Source organism: Fulmarus glacialis, unplaced genomic scaffold, assembly GCF_000690835.1.
Source record: "Fulmarus glacialis isolate BGI_N327 unplaced genomic scaffold, ASM69083v1 scaffold4152, whole genome shotgun sequence".
In the NCBI taxonomy this organism is placed as follows: Eukaryota; Metazoa; Chordata; class Aves; order Procellariiformes; family Procellariidae; genus Fulmarus; species Fulmarus glacialis.
In genome coordinates, this window is record NW_009198316.1 from 64817 (window position 1) to 89725 (window position 24909).

The following is a 24909-nucleotide window of genomic DNA, read 5'->3' on the forward strand; positions in this document are numbered from 1 at the left end:
CTCTCCTGCCTCAGGAAAGCTGGAGTCTTTCCCCAGGAACAAACCCAACATGTTAACTAAAGGAGGCTTCCAGGTAGGGGAACCATAGCTGACACATGAAGTTGTGACGCCAGGGAGTGTTTAGGCCCATCCCTCATCTTTAACTCTTATAATTCAGTACACACAACTGCATCAATGCACCATTTGTACTGTTCTCTGTTGAGACAGAAGGCTCTGCACTACCCAAGTACAAATTGAACACAGGCAACCTAAGTCCAGGCTTTCATTAATAACAGGAAAAAATGCCATTGTGGCTTTGCTTATCAGCTCAGCTCCCTCATCTTTAACTAGTCTATCTTTTCCTTTGCCTTCCCAAGGAGTGCTTAGGGTTGCAGATAACAGTGCACTACCTGTTTACTACTACTCCAAGAGCCATGTGAAACACTTGCTCAGCAGCCAGCCATTCCTCAGTAAGAAAGAGAAAGAATTTTATTTCTTCTTTCAGTCCATGCCATTTGTCAAACTGTCCTGTTACTTTCCAGGCTGAGATCAAACAAGCTTTTCATTAGGCTTAAGTCTGCTAAGATCATCAGCAGGAGCTCCACACGAGAAGCTTTTATTTGTTTTTTCTTGGTTAATGTGTTCTGGAACGGAATGGAAAGGAATGGAAAAAGAAAGCCCACTTTCTCTTATCATAAAATATATAGTGCCCCTGATTCTGAGCGAGATATTTTAAGTATGGTGCTTTGGAAACCTTCAGATACTTACAGCTTCAACAGCTTTCAATCCGGTCTTTATGTTGTTGACTTCCTTCTCCAGCTCTACCAGGCTGCACAGGAGACAGACACAGAGCAGATAAAACAAAAAGACCAGTGTTACACAGGAATACAGGAACTGTGCAGCAGATCAGACCATTGGCCCATCAAGTCTGGTATCCGGCCTCTGGCACCAGCCATGCCAGATGATTAGAAACGAGTGGAAGAGGGTCTGTGAATGCTCTGTGCTGCTTTTTGTATGAGATGTAAGATAAGGCAGACCCTGCTCGCCTGTGGTCACGTTGAAGATCGCGATTTTCCTGGGAAGAAGAGGGGGGTTGCCCTCAGAACATCTGCCCTGTGAGCTGAGCCCGATCCTCCAGCAAGAACCCTATGACACATGGCCAGCTTGCAATAATCAGCTGACACATAAGCAAGGATCCCAGCTTTAGCACATACATTACTGGGGTCTCAGATTATCTCTACATATGATTCTTGAACCACTTAACTAGTAAATCCCATTAGCAGTACATTTACTTGTGATTTTTGTCTTCCTCACAGTCCAAACATTGTTTTTTCCATCTGCATTTCTACCATATGGTAGTCCTTGCAAGCTTACATTATAACTGAGCATGTAACCCTACTGTTAATGTTAATACATGCTTCCCTAGACACAAGTGTTGTACTGAATTTCTGCTCATCATATACAAACAGAGTTTTTTTCTAGGAGTTGTATAAAAAAAAAACCTTTTCATTTCCAGGTAACTAGTTATTTATGAGTCAGCAGGCATCTCTTCCAACTATTTGGTGAGTAGTAGTTTACATCTCAAAAACACCACTAAAGCCTTAATAAATGCCTGTAAGTGTGAATATACATTTATTTTTTACTTGTCTTTCATTAGCTGGAGTAGTTTCCTATCCAAAGAATCATGGCTGGGCAAATAATATGCAAAGGTATTTTTGAGCAGTGCTTTGGAAATTAAAAAATGCTAGTATTTTGGGGGATGGCTTGTGTATTCATTTTCCACAAACATCTACAGAAATGGAAAAAAAAAAAAAATCATTGAAATTTGTGCAGAAAGTACACAAGATGCTTTCCACATTTCTGTGCAAGACTGTTTTGTGCAAAAGTTTGAACGACCTTCCTGAAAAGGGCTTACTATAGCCTCTGTGCCTAACTGACTCTGCCTTAGAAACAAACCTTCAATTATCTAGAAAAAATAGCACGTGACTTAGATGAACAACCATAGAATATGGTGAGCTAATTACAAACAACAACCAGTCTAGTTACAGTGTCTGATTCAGAAGTAAAGTAGATATAGGCATATCTGAGTAAAGCTGTCAATTTAGTTATCTACAAATGTTTTTGGACCAAAATTTTCTGTTGATGCACATCTGACTAATATCAAAGACGTGAGCAAAGGCATTTCAGCTGTAAGGCTGGCCATGAGTTTAGAAGACACGAATGAAAAAACTGAGGATCATTAAGTTAACAGAAATCACTGGGAACTCCAGCTCTGGGAGCAAGCAATAGCACTGGACTTACTTGACTTTTGCTGCTTCTGGAAGATGCTGCAACTCTGACTGAATATCTAGGATATCTGGATAATTCTTCTCAAAGATCATAATTAAGTAGTGCAACAGTGTAATGTTCCTAAAAAAAAAAACAAACCAAAAACAAAAGAAGGGAGAAATGAGAAGGAAGATGGTGGTGAGAAGGAGAAGGATGGTGGGAGGATTGTGACAAATCAGTGAAAAATATTTGGGTAGGAAATGTGCTTGAATGAACAAAACAAACAATATATCAGCAGTTAGCAACTCTGTTATCGGAAGAAAAGTATCACAAACTGAAATGAATTAGTCCTTTATGAACCATCCTTCCTAAAACCTCAAGCAATATATTGTGCCTTGATTTATTCTGGAAGCACCAGCATGCTTCCATCCATCTGTGTAGATGGTGTAACAGAAAAGAAAATTGTGTAACACAGTATATTATTTGTCCCCAGATACTTCAGAGAATAAACAACTAATAGTACCAAAGTGACATTAACTTGTAAGGGAGAAGTGAGTTGTTCTCAGAGGCAATGTGGAAAAAACCTAAGAGTTAACTAAGAAGAGGAAAAGGTTCTTGAAAATTGAAGAAGCTGCAAAGAAAACTCCTACAGCAATGATACAGCTATACTTATAAGTAGTGGTCAGGCTCACTACTACAAAAGCAATGGCAGCTCAAGTAGAAGTGGATAGAAACGAGATGTGTGAGCGATGCAGAAGACGGTTTAAGAAAATTTCTAAAGTAAATGATGAATTTTGCATCACTAATTTTGCATGTAGAGAGAACAGCCAGCCATAACAGCTACTTGATGTGGGTGTTATGTCGTTAACTGACAGGCAAGACAGCAGATGGCCTCTGCTTCACACAGACTAGAGCCTGGGAGCTGGGAACTGGTGAGAGAACAGAATCTGCACAGGACATTTAGTATATGGAAAATCAAGCCAAGCTACATTAAGGCAAAAAAATGTTCAACACTAGCTACACAAGTGTTAGCCTTGGAATACGGAAAGGACACCGTGGTAGTCAAAACAGAACTCTGTTAGTTCAAACTCTATTAGTAGGGATGAATTTCCTATGGCTTCTTACTGCCATTATTCATCCTGTCACAGCCTGAAATCATTTCACCACAACTATGGTCTCAGCAGGTCTCACAAGTCAAAGAAGGTGCAAATTAGTAAGAACCAGGATAGGAGATCTCCAAGGAAAACCTTAGTGCTGTTGGAGCCCAGAAGTGGTATTCTCTCCCCAGTCACAGCTTATTAATTTCCAGAACCAGTATGGGGATGTGGGGCAAAACATGGGGTAGCTCTATAAAGACCTGCAGCCCATGTCCATAAATAGGAAGCTCCACGTTTCAAAACAAGCTATTTTCCTTAACTGCTCTAGATACAACCAGGCTCAATCTTTCTGAGGTATGCCTTGTGGTTCCATTACTGGTGTAGGTAGAGAGCCAGTTTATGACAGTCCTGCATCAGAAACATATGCCCTGTTTCACAGGAGACATAAAACTGCGGTCAGAATTTTTTGTGTTTTCTTTTTTGCAAAACCATGGCCATAAAACTTTGGTATAAAGGGCAAATTCCATAGAAATTCTCCTCCCTCCCAAACTTATTTCAGTTATTTGTGAACTATTACATTTTGTCATCTTTGCATAGTGTTGCAGAAACACAACCCAACAACAGGTGTGCATTATCCAAAGAAAGAGCAGAATTTGAGAGCTGTGTTAATAGCTGGTCTTAACTGCTGCAGGATCTTTTAGAGTGAAAAGCACTACTTAAATGCCAAATAAGACATTATTTTAAATGGTCTACATAGTTAAAAACAAACAAAAACACTTTCATTACTATGATAAGAGATGCAGCAGCACAGTAACTAACTCACGGCCTTCTAGCCTACCTGTCTATGCTGGATTTGGTGTCTGCAATTTTGTTCAGGCTGGAGACTTTGAAGCCATACGCACTTCCCCTTTGGCCCTTGTTCATATAATTCCCAAAGGCCAGAACTACCTCCAGGAGTTGCCTCAAACGCTTGCTTCGGATGAGTTCTTTGGATGCCAGAAGAATGGCTTGAAAAGAGAAAAAAAATCAACAGGTTATTGTACAGTGGCTATTTTTAACATGCTTGGGCCCATAATTTGAAGTACCCTAAAATGCCCATCTGACTATTGCCCAGCAAATGCTGCAACACAGTCTGTGTGTGTACTGTCCTTCCTGCACCCACATGCCCAGAACCAGGACAACTGGAAGGAAGGTGCACTACATCTAGCCTGGAGGATGCTCTTCTGAATGCAGGAGCAAGGCTGTTCTCCTGGACCTCGCACTCTAAAAACATAGCCAGCGAGAACAGGGGGAAGGCTTGAGCTCATCTGAAAATGCAGAATAGAATACACTCACCTCTTCTCTGCAATAACCATGGATGTGGCACAGAAGCTATACACCCCCCCTCCTTCTAAGTTACACATTCCCAGAATACCACCGTCCTGAGGCATCTGTTCTAACTGCCCCATGGAGAGGGAAGGTGCAAGGACTTGGGGGTGAGACGGGAAGGCTGACCTGCACAGAAAGGCCATAAAACCTTTTGGCAGCTCAGCACAGCCTGATAGCACACTGTCACATCTGTCAGGGCATATTTACAGTGTAACAATCATGAAACTGACTTTATTAAGTCAATGGGTGCAAGAAGAGTGTCAGACAGAATTAATTTCTTAGCGCATGACATGCCGTGGACTTACTGGCTCTACAACCATAGCACGCATGTAACAGCACCTACTTCGAAGACAAGCCTCCCTTGACCTTCCCCGCCCCTTTACCCAACTCTTAGCAAAAGGTTTAACCATACCTTCCACTTTTGGCTTTGCTTCTGCCAGCCTCTCTGGAAACTTCTTCTTAAAGAATAATGCTTGCAGCCGCTGCTGATAGTGGTCAATCCTGTATGAAGGGTAGAGGAAAGCTAACACTGAACTGGAACTGTATTTTGAAGCCCAGGGCCAGTATGCTGCCTACATAATTTAATGGTTGGATGTTGAGTCCCACAAAGCCTATGCATGGGATTACAAACATAGTTCAGACATCTAGCACTACATAATCAACCTTGTTATGAAAATGGAGGACCTCAAGGCATGTTTTCATCACAACTGAAAAGGAGCTGGAAGAATTGCCATTACTCTCAAAATATGAGAGTCACGGGAGATGCCAACTGCATCTCAATTAGCAGAACAAAATGTTAATCCTGATTGGGGGTGTAGCAAAGTTGGAATAAGAAAGAAGGTCAGAGGATGAGGAGATGGAATAGCTGAATGGAAAAAGGGATCTATATGAAATCCTGACCCCTGGCTACACTACATCTGATAGTTGGATCTGAATTCCTTTTTGTGTGAACAAGTTTAGGCAGAGGAGGCAGATTTCTGCTTGTCATCAGGGGACTGGTCCTTAAATGGCAGCATGGAGAGTGCTTATCGTCAATAAAAAGTTTGTGTAATGAACTGAAACATTTGTAACATTTGTGGGCTTCTGGCAAATGCAGGGTATAATGCTGGCCCACAATCTCTTGCACATTCCCCCTCAGTGCCAGATGATCCATTTTCAATAACAATTACAGCTGCTTCCAAGAAGCCCTCCGTGCACTTTCCCATAATGTATCAAACAGACCTGCTCATTTCAAAGAGGAAACGATCCGCCCGGGCCATACGCTCAATTTCGTGTTTATGCTCCTCCAACAGGTCGGTATCGCTCTTTTCAGGAACGAACTTCAGCAGCTAGAGTAACAGACACAAACCAAACACCGAGATGAGAGATCCCGGGAAAAGGAGAGAGGGACGGAGAGGCGCAAACAAAGCCTGATGGAGAGAGAGAGGGCCCTCAGATTTCTTTGCTACCGTGGGGAAGCATTACATGACTCAACCGTGAGACCGTAACTTCAGAAAAGTGCAGCTGTGGCTACAAAACTGACCTTTTTTAAACCTTTGCTTGCTGTTCTGTCTTTATCCCTCACTGACCCCATTAGATTGACTTTTAATTCCAAGGGGGAATTTCCCATTTCTAAATCCTAAAGGCCAAGTGTTACTGCAACTTACTCAAGGGGAAGTACAGAGGGAACTTTGATTCCCACAGCATTTCTTGGAGTTTAGATTGGTGCAAACAGGAGCAGGATGTGTCCCACTCAGTGTGAAGTACCCATCGTGCCTACTCTAGACTACACACAAAGCCTCGTCTATCTCTCTCTTGGGTCTGCCCCGCTCTGCTGAAACAATAAACAATAACTAAGCGACTGGATGGATACGTGTCTGACACTGGCTGCTATTCATATGCTGACCTTAAAGCTCATACTTTGATGGATTTTTGACATATCTGGTGGTAGTTGTGCTTTAGTATGGTGATAAATATTGCCATGCACACAGCCTCAGCGCACACCCACAAAAACTGCTCACAAGGCATATCAAGCACTTTAGTTTTTACCACTTTTTAATATTTTATCCCACTCCCCAAAAATGCAATATTCAAAGGTATGGAGCATCAGAAGCTTGCAGTGACTTCTAGAGCTGCTATGAGCATTCAGATAACATGACAAGTAGGCTATAAATTTCCAAAATGGAAAAGTTTTTTGTACACGATTAAATACTGTGACTGCACACAAAGAAGGAATCACATTTGTCAAGCAGTTCAGAATTATAACATTTTGCACACTCCTAAGGAACTTTATCATATGCATCTTTGGTCAAAGCATCATCTTTCACCCTCTATAAGTGGGGGAAATTGGGCAATAGTGGTTTAATTGTTTTGGTTCTTTTTTCCCCCCACAAGCTATGCAGTGAACCAACTGCAGGGCACAAAAGTCCCTGACTCCTTTTCTAACCATTCGAGTTAGAATGCAAAATCCCTTCTAGTATAATGATTGACCTACATGGCCTGATTCATGGCATTTGCCAATGGAAAAGCTGCAGGCAGAGAAGACAGTTTAAGAAAAAGGAAAAGGAAAAGGAAATGGAAAAGGAAACAGAAATGAAAGGAAACAGGAAAGGGGAAAGGGAGGAACAGCAACAACAAAACATAATCAGCAGGATAGGGAAGAGGTGGGAAAAATTATGGGAAAGTCACAGGTGAGAAGAGAGGACATGAAAGGAAACCTCATGCCAACTGCAATCATGCGTATTTTGCATCAAGAAGAGAAAACTCTTATGAAATCAACCTGATATAAATAGAGTTACATGAGGGAGGTATATCTGACAACATTGGAAAAAATACTTTTCTCATGTTCCCATGTGCAGCTCCACTGACACGATAGGGCCAAGTTCAGATCTGCAGACATACCAGCAGAGCCAGTACATATATCCACTTACTTTAGGTGAAAAAAAGGCAGTGAAGGACTTAAGAATAAGATATATCTGACTGTAATCTTTCTTACCTGCTCAAGCATATCTTTCGCTAGGTCTTCTTGTTCATCCATCTTCAGGATTGCTTGTCTGATTTCTTCATTAGACAGCTTCAGCCTTTCAACAGGATCAACATTGTACCATTAGCACAAAGCTTAAGTGACTCTGACAATTCAGAAAGTAGGAAGCCTGAAAAGCTGCTCTAAAAGTCACAAAAGAACCATGGGAAGCTCCACTATGAAGCTGCTATTCTAGAGCATTCAGTAAGATGAATGAATCAGTTCCAAAGGCAGAGATTTTCTAGATCATATATTTTTATCCTCTTCAGCTAATCAAACATACATCAGAAATTAGATGGTGATTAAGAACAATCAGGACCTCTGTCCTGGTTTCGGCTCGGATGGAGTTGATTTTCTTCCTATTAAGTGGTACAGTGCTGTGTTTTGAATGTAGTACGAGAATAATGTTGATAACACACTGATGTTTTAGTTGTTGCTAAGTAATGTTTACATAGTCAAGGACTTTTCATCTTCCCGTGCCCTGCCAGGTGTGCAGGGGGCTGGGAGGGAGCGTGGCCGGGACGGCTGGCCCAGCTGGCCAATGGGCTATTCCATACCATATGATGTCATGCTCAGCATATAAGGCTGGGCGAAGAACAAGAAGGGGGGAATGTTCGGCGTGATGGCCTTTGTCTTCCCAAGTAACCGTTACGCGTGATGGAGCCCTGCTTTCCTGGGGATGGCTGAACACCTGCCTGCCGATGGGAAGTAGTGAATGAATTCCTTGTTTTGCCTTGCTTGCGCGCACGGCTTTTGCTTTCCCTATTAAACTGTCTTTATCTGAACCCACGAGTTTTCTCACTTTTACCCTTCTGATTCTCTCCCCCATCCCACCGGGGGGAGTGAACGAGCGGCTGCATGGTGCTCTGTTTTCAGCTGGGGTTAAACCACGACAACCTCACAGATCAAAAGTGCTTCCAACTTCACCCATATCAAATACCTCCCTCATCAAGTTCTTTTGCTACAGTAAAACCCCTCAAATCCATGTGACTTGTAAGTGACTGTGAGCCCATGTTATATTTCTGCTTGTGCACATTAAAGGATCTCCCAGAGTAACAAGGAATAGGTCTGATCTTTCCATTACAGATCTGAGAAAAGGGTTTCTTGTAAGAAGACTGGTTGTGCTAGGTAAGTTCACTCTGTCAGCAGTTACAGCTGAAGAAAGAATTGACAGCATCTAGGTATCTGTGTTTCGTGTCCAATATGAAAAAAGCTCTGAAAACAAGAGCTTATTAATATTATCTGAGGTATTAAAATTACACTCTCCTTCCTACCTACTCCTGTCCATTTGTGTGCAATGAGTAGGGATCATCAGTTACAACAAAACACAGAATCAATAAGAAAAACCCTCAAGGTCTCCACCTGAAATCCAGGGCAGACCAGAAGCAGTCAAAATTGGTGATTATTGAGAGGCTGTTTGATAGATTACATGAAATGAACTTGGTGGCTCTCAGCGCAGATGTCAATGAACAAATGTGCAAGTGACAAATTCTACCCCATCATCCCCAACCCATGACACCCTCATCAGTCATTTCAGAAGAGTAGGGGAGGACCAAATGAACCATAAAGGAAACGCTATCCATGAGAAAATCTCAATTTGGGGACTGATAGCAGGGAAGTGTGAAAAGAAGTACTTGAGGAGTGAAGTCTGCAGTCTCCATGGACCTTCTACAATCAATATAATTAATTAACAGCAGAAAGAGAAAATGCAAATATAAATAAGAGACAGGCTGATGCATGAGGCAGAATGTTTTTGTGTTCAGTGCTAAGAAATTCCATGTCGAAATTTCACGTTGCTATTGCCATTTGGATAGAATCATATTTTTGGAACTATGTAAAAGCAAAAGAAAGAGCTTTATTTTTGCAGACAGGAAATATTACTAAATCTAAGAAACTTAAAACATTTTAATATTGCCCAATATAACCAACAGCTGGAAACTAAAATATGAATCAGACATTCAAAAGCTTTTAAATATTACACCTCTGAACTAATTGCTCTCACTCTGTTCCTAGCTTGTCACTGTGTCTGCTTTTGACAAGGAGGGCAAACTGATACCAGCCAAGTAAGGTAAGGCTACGGAATTTCCAGAAAAGCTACATAATTAGGCCATGATTGCATGAGATAGAAGGACTAGAAATTTTACAATGAAAAGGCTGGAAGCTTTTTACTTTAGGTCATCAGTTTGACTCGGGATCAAAACAACAAACCTCAGTACATGGGCTTCTGCATAAAGCTCTACAGCCTCAGTCAGGAAACTGAAGGGTTTCTTTTGGCTTTACGAATCATGAATTGTAAAGTCCATGGTTGTGTGACCCTGAACTGATCAAACCCTGTGACCACGTGAGGGCTGAGCAGCATATTGGTGAGTGTGGTTCTGGCTCCTAGCAGACGCATATATACGTGCCCAGAGAATTTGGTGCCTGCAGCTTTTGAAGTGCCACATTTTGTTGATTGTTTTTCCTTTAGAGAGCACCTTTACATTTTCTAGAATCTGGAGTCCGCAGATCAGCTGTGTCTTGTGACACAGGCACACAGTCTGTCAGAGGGGATGCAATAAGCCAACTCATGAACACCAGGGTGGATTTTTTTTTGTTGCTACTTTCACTGAAGATAAAAAGAATGAGAGCGAGTTCCGTAGTTTTTTCCATGCAAATAACTCGAGCAACTACTACACTGACCACCCCATTACACAGTGCGTGTCCTTCTGTGTGTGTTTGGGGATGCAGTAAATAGGACCAAATAGACAGGTTTGAGGTACGTCAACACAACGGAAGGTGTAGCACATATTATTGCTGATCTTGCTGTTCTGTGCAGGAGCCTGAGGACTTCAGACTCCAAGCTTCTCTGTTTGCTGCCATTCATCAGCACTAAATACACTTGAAAACATCTTCTGTTCAAAAATAATTGAGACCCCCAAGGACAGACACTTATACAAACACTTTGATTTCTTGGATGATTCTGTGCCGTGCCATCAGCAGAAAAACATCTGGTTTGAATGGTTTAGCCCACAGTAGAGAGAAGCAGAAAGCTTGCCAGCCCCCTGCCGAGAAGCAGTTTAATTTAGTCACTTACAGGTCTGTAACAAGGTCACAGTGCCTGCAGGTGTGCATCCTAGATTATTACCAATCCAATTACAGAAGGATTTACAACAAAACAATCTTACTCTTCCAAAATGGGCTTGTTCCTCTTCTGGGGCAGGACACATTTCAAGAGCTGTAAGCATCAACAGCACAAAACAGGGATCCTCCCACTTAAAAAACTGGCTGAATAACTGGCCAAGGAATTGTTAATCAAGTGATTCTTCTCGTATTTTCAAAACTCATGCCCAGCCATGCAGTAGATCTTAAAGATGGCCAGCAATAATGTGAAACAGATGTGCTGCTTTTAAACAGAAACAGGTGAACTGATTAAAGAGGAACCTAAAGCAGATGCGTAAAATCTTTCCATTTAGAACTGAATAGAGGCATCCCTCAGAACCTAAAACTCATATGGGACAGACAGCAAATTAAAGTGGAATTACGGCCCAAAAATTTACACTACAGAAATTACATTTCAGTATCTATTGGAAAGTCTGCAATGACTTTCTTACAAGCTTTGCAGATCCAGGCACTCTTCCTCCAGCTGCTGGAGACAACTCAATTCAGAACAGCATACAATTCAAGCTGTATTCTCTCTGACTTACACTTCACCAAATCATGGATCCTGGCATCAGAACTCAGGAAGTAACTGTGACCAGAAGAAAATACAGTGCCCGTTTCCTCAGCTGCAGCACATTCATTCATAGCACAGATATTGACTGGTTTTTTTTTTTTCAACAGCAGCCTGACACTGGTCAGATGAGGAAGGAAAAGGATCTTTACTGAGAATACTCCCTCCTTCTTCCCTCACCCATACATCTGATGGCAGCATACAGAAGTCCAACTGCTTGAGTCATCTTCAAGCAATGTTAAAGCTCAACAAGTACCAAATAACTTCTGATATGGTACTTAGCCTGCCTCCCTCTATCCCCTCTGGCTTCATAAATAATCTCTATTGACTCTGCAGAGTAATTCATCACTAATCTCCCCAGGACACCTCGGCTGATTTAACACCAGCTTCACTTGCAGACATCAAGTGGTTTATTGTTTCGTCCTCTTGGAGAAAGCCAGCAGCCTGACTCTGAACATGCCTGGGAGACATGTTGCAGTTTTACATCAACTTCCCTTACAGACATCCAGTGCTTGCTCATTTTTCCTCCTTAAATATACCCATTGATTTAACTCACAGTAACCTCCCCCCTTCATTCCTCCCTCCCATGGATCAAAGCAGAATACTTGTCACTCATTAACCATGTCCCCCTCAGAGGAAAAAGTGAGTTACTTCATGGGCTTGTTCCTTGGATCTTGCTTAGCTTTTGAGAAAGAAGCATGCTTGCCTACTACCAGAGAATCCGGAGTTTCGTTGCAGCTACATTAAGCTCCCATACCACAGGGATCACATTCCCACTCTTCCTTTTACCTTGGAGAAGAGGACTGATTATCATGTATTAAGGCCACTTCTACTTCAAACTGAACTGAACCACAGTGCTTCCAAAAGATGCCAGCAGTAGTAGCTGTGACAGTGAGAGGCACTGACTGACACATAGCTGCATCCTAAGACCAGTTTGTATAGCTCACCCAAATCTTAGCTTTTACTGACTGCAGACTTCTCCATCTCCACAACTCATTTCACACAGGCTACTAGTCAATTCACTCCCAAACTTTGTGACTGGGACATAAGCCTTCTCCAACTCCTGAGCTCTCCTAAGCTCTGTAAGGCTCTGTACAACTGCCAAGCTGCAGGCTGTTAAATAGCTATGTTTTGGGAATACTCATTGTCACTACCCCATAAAGGCAGGAAAAGGAGATATCTCCCTGCTTTCAGAAGCAGCATTCAGGAGTCAGGCTGGTCTAACTGCACGTTCACCCAGAAGACAGAAAGATGCAGGCACTCTTTTCACATTCTCTTATCTCACAGCTGCCAACTCATCTCATCTTAACATTTTGGGGACAACAGTTTGGACACTTTATCAGGTACATCTTACACCATTATATCAACATGTTGGGAAAAAATCCACCTTTTCAGTGCCTTTTCAGCACTTCACTGTGAAAGTATTCTGCCAAGTGCATAAAGAAACAGGCTTTTCTTTTCCTCCTTCAGCGAAAGCTCATGGGTGATCAAGCTACTTTGCATCCAAATACTCTCAATTTCCTACCAAGAAGGATCTGGGGATGGCCGTCTTTCTGAGCCAAGCAGAGCAAAGCAGGTCCAAACTTGGGAATCCCCAAATTACAGTGACATGATGAGGCAATGGTTCATCTTTTATCACAACCCTACCTACTGGTTCCTAGTTGTGATCTAAGACAGGATGGCACCTACTGACGTGTTCAGTTTAACCTTGGGGTTTATCATACTCAGATAGCAGGTAAAATCATTTATTGTGGACCTTAACTCAAAACCAGAAAATCTTTCCAGGAACCCAGGAGGCACTGTTTATTGTCTAGTGTTTTTCAAGACAGCACACTGAGGAACTGAACTGCTGAGTCCGATGAGCTGTTTCTGCATCAATATATGATCTGTACCCCAAAATATCATACTGCTTGGAATCTACCTTGAGGTAAGGGTGAACACTGCATTGTCACATGGCAGAAAGGCACAGGGGGACTGAGGGCACAGCAGAGGCAGTACATGGAGGCTGACATTGGCTGAATAGCTTGTCCTCTTAATGTCTGATCTGAAAGGGTTTAGAAGCGCTGAGGAGGCACATCTATGCGAGAGAAATACTCGGTCTCTCTAGTATTCTGGTTGGAAATGCTGCACATTTCTTTTCTTCTCCCTTATTGATAGATGTTTGAATCAGCAATCATGAAAGCCACAAACGTTTGGTAAAGCTGTTTGCTAGTATCTATCTACTGTCATATTCACATCTAAAAACTATTTTTGTGTAGTTAGATTCTCCCTTCTGCTATTACTGGTTTTATGACATTTTGCTAGCACTCCTACTGTTTCCAGCCCCTTGAGAGGGTTACTGCTGACCAGCTGGGCCACAGGAATAACAAACACATCTCAAAAGAACACTGATATAATGATTTTGCTGGAATTCATGCAAAATAACTTGCACAAAAAAGTTCCATAAGTATACTTTCAGCTGCCTTCTGAGCAACGTGTATCATAGAACTGGACCTCTCCAGAGCATTTCACAGAGCAAGACAGTAAGAGACACATGTCTTAGGCATGTTCTGCAAGGACCATTTAACATTTTGCAAGAACATTTAAAGATATGGTACAACAAAAACACTAGAGCAGCAAAAATACTACGTGTTACTTAAATAATGGAGGCAGGGAGAAGCCATACTGCTGAGAGAGGTCAGAGAAATTTCCAGCTGCTAGGTGAAAGCAGTGAAACACAGGGATCTGGGATGACTCTTCCAGACCACACAAGTCTGACAGTAAATTTCCAGCCTGGTAGAAACTGAAGACATCAGGAAATTCATGAGGGATAGCAGATTTCCAGTGTGACAGAAATAACTGTATGTTGGAAACACCATAAAGAAAGGCAGATTTCAAGCTGGTGGGTGCCCGGACTTACCACAGACAGATGGTTCCATGTCCTGGTTAAATTATGGCCTACTGGAAATACTGTGAGATAAACTGATCTTGCGCCTATTCAAACTTTTACAGTTGGCCTATGGGACAGAGCTTCGTTCTGGATCCATCAGACTCCATTAAACAAGGGCAATTACATCCTTCCACTGCAGGAAAACTGAAAGATGCTGCTATCAAGTAGTTGAAATAGAGCTTTTTTTTATGAAAAGAGAGATAAGAATGGGGAGGAAGGCTTATGACTCTATTAACTGTGAGCAACAATAAGCTAGCAAGTCAATTTTCATCTCTTTTCAGTCTACCATGCTCCAGTTTCTCTGCAAAAGAAAGCAAGAGACATCTATTTCTCACTCTAGCTAGGTTTTGGCTTGTTGGACCATATGAAATATGAGCTCTGCCTGACCCCTTCTAACACAGTGTTAGTAAAACAAAAACATTTGAGTAGTGGAGGGAAAGAAAACCCAACCCATGCAGCTATTTTACTTTAAAGGACACGACAGTTTAGTGTAAACAAAGGGGGAATAAACTACAGGGATATATGCACAGTAAGATTCAATTGGAAACAGCTGTTGGCAGATACTGTGGCAACCTGAAAGCTGAGGCTGCAGCTCAGGGTTGCACAAACTCTCTTTGTTTGTCACCAATTTTAAATCCCCTCTCATTGCACGTGTGGGCACACCCACATGCACACATGTAAGGTGCGCTGCAGGAGCAGCAAGGGCATGGCAGCAGCCAGGGATGAGTTGGCTGGGAGTGGCTCTCCTTCAGGGTTTAACCTAAAGGAGGAAAAGTGGGGTAATGAAAAAAACTGCAAAGGGGTCATAAAACTCTTTCAATTATTGTTTGCAGCCAATCTTCCCAATCGCTGTCTTTAATAATAGAACCACATAAGCATAAAAAGCAGAAAAAGGCAAGAATGTAGAGGTGCCACTTTAGTTCCCAAAGATTTTTGCTTTTCGAGTTGTCTTTAAAAGGGAAGTTTGGGGAGGAATAGCAATCCTGGACCAAGCTGTAAGGTATTTCTGATATCCTGGGTGTAACACTGTCTGTTACAAACATTAAATGATCTAAGCCAGTGATAGCCCTGGTGACTGGCATTTCCCAAAGCGCAGCACAGTGAAGTCAACAGGGCACAACACAAACTGGCAGGCTCCTTAGGGACAGTGAACTCAGCCTCCAAATCTCTGTCATCCATTTAGGCCTGCTAAGAATAAGATCAGGATATTTCCTGATCTAGTGGGGAAGTTGGCAGTCACAAAACACAGCTTTTCACCTCTGGTTTGAGTCCAGACTAGCAATTTGAGGTGGACTGGTTTCATGGCACACCTGGAGTGAACACATGCTGTGGACCCTGAAGTGCAAGGTTCATGTTTCAATGCCACTTTGCTGGAGGCAGCAAAAGGGAAGACAAACTACAGAGACTATCCTTTCTCTCTCTCACTGTTTAGAGAGGATTCCTCTCAGGTAAGAATGGGCCAGACTTGCATGGCAGAAGAGGTGAATGGTGAAAAACATGTACTGCTGTCATCCACACTGCTTTTGTTTTGGGGATAGAAAGTGTTTACAAATAAACGTCTAGTGTCATACCAAGTCATGGACTGCCTTCCTGGATCCTACTCAGCCCAGCCACCTGCACACATTATGTTACCACTTCTAGGAAATGTTCCATGTGCTTACATGAGTTAATCTGAACCCCAGACACACTTTAGCAGGTCTGTCAAACAGCATGAAAATCCTGTTGCACCTATTGCCTCCCCATCCCTCTGCCCCAGCTTGCAGTCAGCTGCCAACACCAGCAAAGACATGCGTTGGCAACTGCTGCAGAGAGAGAAATGTAAGCCTTCCCTCATTGCTGGTTTGGATGGGGGGGGTCCTGCTGACATGCAGGCTAATACCACATAAGTAGCATAATGAGAGCCTCCATGGGTTTCACTAAGCAATGGAGAGAACTCACTCCAGTCCTGGTGGTCTGGCTGCAACTTTGTTTTTAACTGTTAGTTTGTTACAGCAGACAAGCAATCACATCCATACGAACCCACATTTTCTACTGATCAGTAGAAACAGTTTTATTGCTCAGTACTGCCACAGCTTTCCCAGGATCTGTCTCCAGCCCTGCTGTCCCTCCTCTGTCAGGACAGACAACTTTCTCAGGTGGATCAGTGCCTGCACAAATTTGATGTTTAGTGACAGACATCCAGCCCAGTACTCATGTTGGTAGAAAGGCATGTAAAGCATATAGAGCGACCTGATGTCACAGCATAGAAAGCATTAGAGTCATTGCAGGAGCATGCAAAGGCAACTCCTGGTATCCAAAACCTAATTTACAAATACAAGACCTAATTCCTGAATATCTCTTTTTACATTTACCACTCTTCTCACCAAGAGTCAAAAATGACAAAGATGAACACCACTCTCAGCTCTGCTTTTTTCCAGGGAGATGCTCAGGGCAACATTTAGAAAAAAACATACAGAACAGAAACAAATGACATACATAGAGCATGGGAGACACATCACTTACAGTGACATGCAAGCACTGCCAATGAGTTGCTTTCATCTACCTATGAGTACTGATAGTTTTTTGGTGATGAGTCTTCAGATACATCTTGATGTCTATGTCTATCTGTTTAATGCATAAAATGTGTGTATGCATATGCTGATTAAGTGAGCTAACACTTCAGACATGCTTTTATGATACTGCAAGAGAGGTTTCTCTGAAGCTCTGCAGGTATTACACAGCAGGTCTAGGTGAGAAAAGAAACATGCCCATTTGTTTAATTCCATCCCCTCTTGCCTCTACATTGACCACAGGATACCCTGTGAGCTAAGGCTTAGCACACTTACTTGGAAAGGAGAATGACACAATTCTGGGCCCTCCGGCCGTCAATCACAGAGAGCTCTTTCACCTTGCGTGTGGAGAGGTAAAGGTCTTCTGTTGAACCCATCTCTTTCTGCGTATAATTCAAAAAGGGGGGAACAATCAGTATATTTCTCACCCAAGACTGATAAACTTAGCTGAGTGCAATGAACAAAACCCATCCCAACCTGGCAAAATCCACCCCCATGGTGAGAAAAGGAGACAGGAAAAGCAGAAAACATGTAGGTAGATCCTGTATTACTAGAAAAACAGAAGTCATTCATTACCACCTGTAAGATCATCTTTGATTCCAAATACTGGACCTAATTCTGACCTATTGGACTCACCCTACCAACAGTTATGTTATTATTATTATGCTATTGTGCAAAACTGGCATGACAGGAAAATCGGGCACATTATGGTAACGCCCACTGGTGTCACAGCATATCCTTCAGCAGATGCCTTCTGCAGGGGTTACACAGCATTCTTGAAAGGCTGCAGCCCAATCAGGAAAAATCCTTCGATCATCTCTTCAGGCTACCACTGGACCAGTCCAATCCATATGATATGAGAGATGCAAACAGTAGGGCAAGATGGTGTTTATCTTACTAAATATATCTTAACTAAATGGTCAATATCTACATCTGAACAAGCCTCTCTTTTTTAAATTAATACCTTTAATCATACAGAAACCACCCTTTTTCAAAGTTCTCTGTATATCTCCATTGCCAAACTCATCACCTGGAAAAAAACTGGAAAATCCCCATCCAAAATGTTTGTCACAGTCTGACCATCCAGAATTCTCTGTCTCCTTGTCCTGCCTACCCACCAGAGCCATGGGATTTGTTTCACTTCCGGAGATTGGCTTTCTGTAGTTACTCTGGGTATCTTTTAACACCATTCCTTAAAGGGAAGTAGAGGTAATGATAAAAGGTATTAATCCTGGATAATAGCTCTCTAGTTACCAACAGATGAAATTGGAAACAGGACAGTTTTTATTTTCCCAGCTAACTGCTGCTGGAACCTCTTCAAAAATGCCTTTCCATGATATCCATATTGTCATGCCTTGAGATTTTGAGACTTACCAGTATAATCTAGCTTTGAATGGACCCATTAAATTAGCAATGTGACTTCTTTCTTTGGACATAACAGCAAGCATGCTGAGTCAGATCAAAAGGTCCATCTTCCCCAGTATCCTGTCCTGAGAGTGGTCAACAGCAGATACCCAGGGAAAGGTGTAAGATCACGGCAAACATACAGTCGTGCTTCCCAGAATTCAGTCCCAGGACTCAAGGTTCTGCAGCTCAGGGCTTACTTATAATCAGCATGACTAAGCCACTCCAAGAGATTTCGACACCCAAATATTTGAGAGTTAAATGTAAATTCATACTGCTAGTTGTCATTTGAGTTCTTGGTACAATCAGCTACAATGAGCCTGTATTGCTCCTGGATATACAAAGGATTCTTACAACCACGTCCAACTGCTGCAGTGAGCCACCACCAATACTAAGTGGCATTTATAAGCAGGTACAATGCACCAGCTGAAGACATGCATGCTGGATGTGCCCAAAGTGTCTAGCTTGGCAGAAAAAAATTGCAATGTTACTTGATGCATCAAATAGTGTTTCCAAAAAAAGGAAAAATTGGGCATTGGGCAAGTTTATTATTTCTGAGACAATAACTAACAATACCAAAAAGCAGGGCACCCCCAGTATAATCTGGCATGTAGAGAGGCTAAAATTTTCCTGAATTTCCTCGGTTTGTGGGGTGGAAGACAGGGGAACGGGGAGATAGACAGCTGTTGAAGGTAAGAAAGGTACTTGTTGGTACTTGTTGCTCTTCATTTAAAAGCTTCGCTGTGCCTCACTAGCTAATGTTTGCAGACAAACACACCTGGTTAGTGTTAACCAGCACCCATCCCAAGGAAAAAACCAAATTTTTTCAGGGTTTGGCTGTGTGTGTCGGGGGTAGGGATTTAGACAGCTCCCCTAAAGTCATGCGGCAAGGATTGGTATAATAGTCTCCATCCCATTTCCAATTCTCCAACCCACAAGGTTCAACACAGATTAATAACTTCAACTATTCAGACGTGGCCCACTCCTTGGTCATAAGGAGTGGGCTAGTCTCATCTAAAAATATATTCTCTTCAACTCATATTGAGGGGAGAAATATTTATAGATACTTGGAGTTCTATGTAAGCAAAAGCAGATGAAGCCTCAGGTTTTACTGAAGCCAAACTGCAAGCTTAGCTGAAGGAAAACAGATTGCATATGGACTATCTGCATTTTCTTAGACGCAGAAAAAGAGGAGCAAAGGGGCAGTAGTGACCAGTTTTTGTGAGACAGGCCAAGCATACAAAGCAAGAAAATTGGAGCTGTTATCAACCTGACAGACAAGATCCCTAAGTTTTATCCCATCATTCTTTACCAGCTTTTCATCTGGAATAACATTATGTTATGTGCTTCAAAGAGTATTTCAGATTTGAGATTTTAATTGCAAATTCAAAAATCAACTAAAATTTCAGTGCTGGGATGACTAGACATGTGGAATATGTTCATCATATTGCTGCCCTGTTTGATTTTGGTTAGCTGCAGAACTCATGGTCTGGTACCATGGCAGCATCCTAGGTTCCAGTAATTATCAATACTTTAGGGAACTATTTCTACCATATTGTCTTGTTTCATGGTGCATGCTGCCATGACGAAAGCCAGTAAATAGCCCAGAGCCATGTATTAGCTTCACCCAGTGGTAGAGGTCCTGACCAGACTTTCCAAATACAATTCCCTGAGCACTCATTGCGAGGACTACTTTCTTCTGAAGCCACCGGAGACACTTGTGATGACATCTGAACAACCCTTTTCTGAGAGCATTGCTCTTCCCAAAAGTGTTGCCAAGAATTTTGCTTAAGATGATGAATAAATTGAGAAGTAGCCAGTCTGAAGACATGTGGGCAGTCTGATACCTCTTCTTCATCTAAACACCATTTCAGTCTTTCGCTGAACTTTATGAGGGTTTCAGCAGTCTGAAATGAAGTAGTCTTTCCTCCAGTCTAACCCTTCTGCTCCTCAGCTGGCACAAATCCTTCTGCCCAACCAAAGTGCCTTCCGGTTCTACAGAAAGAAAGATTTTCTTTATCAGAAAGGCTGTGGCTAGTGAATACATCTGGAGACTTCAGTACTGTCCAAAGCAGATGGACCACAGATGGGAACAGTGGGAGTGAAGGCTCCCTTAGAGCCCCTTTTGTTCTCTACTAGAGAGGCTATTAGTTTGGTTAAGGAAGAGTTCACGTTCACATTCTACTTTGTCCCTGTTTTTTTCCCTCAGGATCATCAAAAAGGGGACTACAGACACCAGCAGAAACCACAGTGAAGTCATAGCTAACTGAAAGAACGGGAACTACTTCCTATCACAGAGCTAATACAACTAAAGAAATTTTTTGTACCACCTTCCCCACCCAGAAAGCAGAGGTGCAAGGGCACATTAAGGAGTAGCATGAGATGACTCATGACCCCATATTGGCATGGTGCAGGACTTCACCTTCCCACACACTGCATGAGGATCAGGAGGCAGACAATGATACTCACCTGCTTACAGGAGGAGGGGTTAGTTAGCAGGTCCTATGCAGGCAGCAGGCACAAATAACGAAGAAGGAAACATGCCAAAAATTAGTCACAGAGAAAGATATCAAGTTTAACAAGGCAGCTGAATTTAGACACACACTGTTTTCTAAGAGAATAAAATGCTTAGCAAGTAATACTGGCCCAGATGGTTTAAAGGTATTTCAGCATTTCTTTGCATATTTTAAATCAGCAGATGTTCGGAAACTAAGAGTTCTAGGTCTTTTCTGAAAAGAATAAATTCAGTCCCCAAAGCATAAATCTCTTAGGTCTTGAAACATTAACTAGGATAATGCTTAAATACCTTTACAAATCTAGTCTGGAGCCCTACTGAAAGAACTGCCAAGGTTAAAACTTGAGGGTCAGTTCTCCTCTCCTGATGCACAGGCACAGTTTGCCATTATTAGTAATATCTTGTTTCAACGGCACGTTATACCCTTTAACAACTTATAGCCAAGTATTTTGAAAGCACTCTGTAACCACTAAAGAAGCCTTACAGCACTACTGGGTGACAGACACCAACTATTTCACAACGTATTCCATATTCCAGGAAAACACCAGATATACTGAATCAAAAGGTTAATATTACACAGTAAGATTGGAGCAAGGTCAAAAGACAAGTGTAAGAATTCTTGGTCCAGCATTCTGTACACTGGACAGTTCTGCTTTCCCTCATAGCCACCAAAAATGATACATTGGGCTTGAGAGAGGAGAAGAGACCCTTTGTCATTAAAAAAAATGAAGAAGAGCTGTTTAATGTAAATGAAACTGGAAAAAATATGAAGATCATGTTAATAACAGCAAAGAAAGAAATGTCTTTATCTGTACTCATTCGACATTTCAGATGCACAAGAGCAGGGCTTTGCGTTGACATTTTTCTTTACAGACATTTGGACGAAGTTTAAAAGTCACAAACCCAGGGTGAACACATACTTGGCCAGAGTGGAGTATTTCCAAAAATAAAAGAGGAGAAAAGACTTAAGTGTGAATCAACTGGAAAAGTTCTCATAAGATTTTTATTCAAAAGCAATTTTGGTTGCCTGGTCTTTAAAAAAAAAAAAGGAAAATAAAATTGATGAGGACTTGTTGATTGGAATCCAGTTCACACTGGAGTGAGTATGGATGAAAAAGAAAGTATCACAAAGTAATAACAATGGAATATTTAAGGGGGAAAAAACCCCAACAAAACCCTCAATGAAAGCTGGAAGGGCAGCAATGCACCTAACTACATAAAAATATGTAGCTTACATAAGTGATACTCTAGTGTCTGGAGCCACTGTCATAAAGTGTGTTTAATGAGGATGGAAGAGAACTGTTCTGAGAACCATGGAGGTCACTCTGAGATGATGGCTCCATTCCAGTGGGCAGGGGTAAGGGTCAGGTTAGTTTACGGTTGAATAGGCCAGGCTGCTTTTTGGTGGTTGGTAACACAGCCATAAATATTATGATTCTAACTGAGAGTTGGCAGAACAGAACAGCTTTGGCTTTGGATTTTGGGGCCCAAAGGAAGCAAGGCTTTGCAAGGTCATTTCTAGCGAGAAAGCTGTAATGTTTGCACCCAAAACATTGGAGTGGCACCTTGATGCTGCAATGGCTACTCATGTGCACAGATGACAGTCTGCTACTTGCAAGACAATTGGGAGCTCACCACCATAGCTAAGCTGTTGGCACAGGGTCTAAATCCAATCTTGCAACAGCACTGAAGTTTTATGTGCCTTTCTTCCCCTCTGTGAACTAAGTTCTTATTTCAGGGAATGGGATTCACAGAAACAGAGAGGGATCCCCTGAAAAAGCAACAGCTATTTGCAGGAGCAGAATGAGAAATAAAATGTCATCATGCAACGGGTAACATCACATTCTTCACAGTTCAAGTTGGGATGCTTATCTAGGTGGCTGTGAGCTAGTAAATCAGAAGAGTTATTCATTATGTTTATTGGATTAAATAGAAAAATGAGAGAGAGAAGGGAACAGATGGAAAAGTCCAAAGACAAGGGGTTTGTTTGTCAATTTTAAGGTACTGAATAAGTTAATCATAATGACAATGAAGTAATCATCATCACTGTAAGACTTAATCATAAAGGCTGCTTATGGCAATCACATCTGCGTCTTTTCCTAAAACTCCAGAGCAATGATCCAATTCTGCAGAGTACAGAAGACTGAGTTTCTCCAAACATATTCCAAAAGCAAAGGAAAGCTGGGGGAGTTCAGGGAGTGCAAGTACAGTCCCTCTCTTGCTAAATCTCATTCAGCGGAGACAGACAGATTGAAGGTGACTGGCTCTCCAAGAAAAAGAGGAGGGAAAAAAAGACATTCTAATAAACGGCTGCTTTTAAAGTATGCTATTTGTGTTATAATCTGTAATTCAGACAGTTTCTGTCACCTAGCCAGCTGGGTCAGTTGGCTGTTTAAGAAAAAATAGACAAAGCGAAAGACAGCTAATTCAGTCATCTTGCTTTGTACTCAGGCAACTACAGACTTTTTATCTGGATGAATGGGAGAAATAGAAAGATGGATATCAAGCATGAATGCAAAGCTCAGGAGCTTTTGGAAGCCGGTGGCTGCTGAGACCAAATAGAGCATTACCTGTTGGGAGCTGTTGTCTCTGAGAGCTGCCCATTAGTATGAAGTATGTTGATAACAGAAGGTTATACTCTGCCCTATATATCCTGCCCACTTCTTTTGGTCTTGTGATTTTCTGAACAGTGACAGAGCAGCAAATGATACAGCTTGACTGCAGGTGGACAAGGGCCCAGATCACAGTCATGTGTTCTTTCCTCCTCCAGAAATTCAAGAAAGACAAGGTGTGGGGAAGGGTTCACCCCTACCTGGTGTCTCTGATACGCAGAGAACATCTTTTCAAAATCTTCTAGATCCAGCATCTTGAATGCCTTTAAATCATCGATCTCATTCCAGATTGTGCCATGGATCCTCTCCTGAAAGAAAAGGTCATATTTTAATGAGATAGCAAAAGCTTTTAGCTAAGAACATCCAATCCCATTTGGATAGATCATTCTCTCCTGCTCACTGGCCATGTTCCTATGTACTACTACTATCATTTTAGAGAGCACACTTTGTTTCAAGGGTCAAAGGAGAAAAAAACAGTGGTGTGGGTTTTGGGGTTTTTTGCGTTTTTTTAAATGTACTGAGTATTTTGTGTTTTTCATCACAACAAACCTTGATGAAAGGGCACATTCCAAGACTAGCAGACCACATGTCAAGCAATATCCATGATCCCACAGTACGTTTCCTTTCAAGAGTGGCCATCTGTCTAACACAATGATTGTGGTCATGCTGAAAGAAGTGTTACCATCATGAGGAAAAAGCTTAGGAAGGGCACTGATGCATGACAAACACCAGACACATCTTCCCTTCTGCAAATTTTGCCAGGTTCTGTTGTAAACCCCAAAGGGTATATGGTTTTCATTCTGCCTGCCTGTGAAAGTAGTTTAAGATTTTATTTTATTTTACTTTTAAGGCTCTGAGTCTTTGAAGTCTGATTGTTTCCTATGGCATGATCTCCCCCGTCTACATGAGTTCTTTGTTGACTCAGATAGACACAAACTATAGCCAGATCTCTGAAAGAGCATCATCCACATTAACTGGAAATTTTCACAACTCATGTGATACATTATCCCGAATGCCAGGGAATCCTAGCTGTCTGGTAGATGATTAGCATGGAGGGAGACAGGCACAGACTCCTCCAACTTTGCTGGTTTGCTCCACCAACCCTGGACCAAACAAGCTCTTGTAGTACACGAATTAGCTAATCAGCAGTCATCCTAAACTAGGAGAAGGCCTCGGGGTCTCCTGCTGACTTTTTCAGGGCAGATGTCCTTGCTGGCAAAGAGGACACAAAGATTGAACTACCTTCTCCTTCCTACTGACCGTTAAGGTGCATATTGTGTGGGACAAGCTTTGGGCAATTATCCATTCAGAAAAGGAAAACTTGCCCTTCACATCTGACAACACTGTCTTTCAGTTAATTTAGTTAATGAAGTGAACATTTATTATATTTATTAACTGGAAAAATAAGGAAGGTGTTGATTAAAAGAAAAAGGAAATGGACAGAAGGGATTGTAAAGAGACCTAAGCAAACCCCAGGA

General features: G+C 41.9%; 1 protein-coding gene across 1 annotated transcript in view; it reads right to left on the reverse strand.

Moving 5' to 3' along the window:
• Positions 1 to 24909, reverse strand: part of DAAM2 (dishevelled associated activator of morphogenesis 2) — a 66450-nt gene that overhangs the window by 14593 nt on the left and 26948 nt on the right. The window contains exons 13-21 of the mRNA XM_009572835.1: positions 23632 to 23739; positions 20774 to 20806; positions 17177 to 17283; positions 7687 to 7771; positions 5934 to 6040; positions 5125 to 5213; positions 4183 to 4351; positions 2281 to 2388; positions 748 to 808 (exon numbers count right to left, since the gene is read on the reverse strand). Of these exons, the coding sequence (XP_009571130.1) occupies positions 748 to 808; positions 2281 to 2388; positions 4183 to 4351; positions 5125 to 5213; positions 5934 to 6040; positions 7687 to 7771; positions 17177 to 17283; positions 20774 to 20806; positions 23632 to 23739 (867 nt within the window). The remainder of the gene's footprint in view (positions 1 to 747; positions 809 to 2280; positions 2389 to 4182; positions 4352 to 5124; positions 5214 to 5933; positions 6041 to 7686; positions 7772 to 17176; positions 17284 to 20773; positions 20807 to 23631; positions 23740 to 24909) is intronic.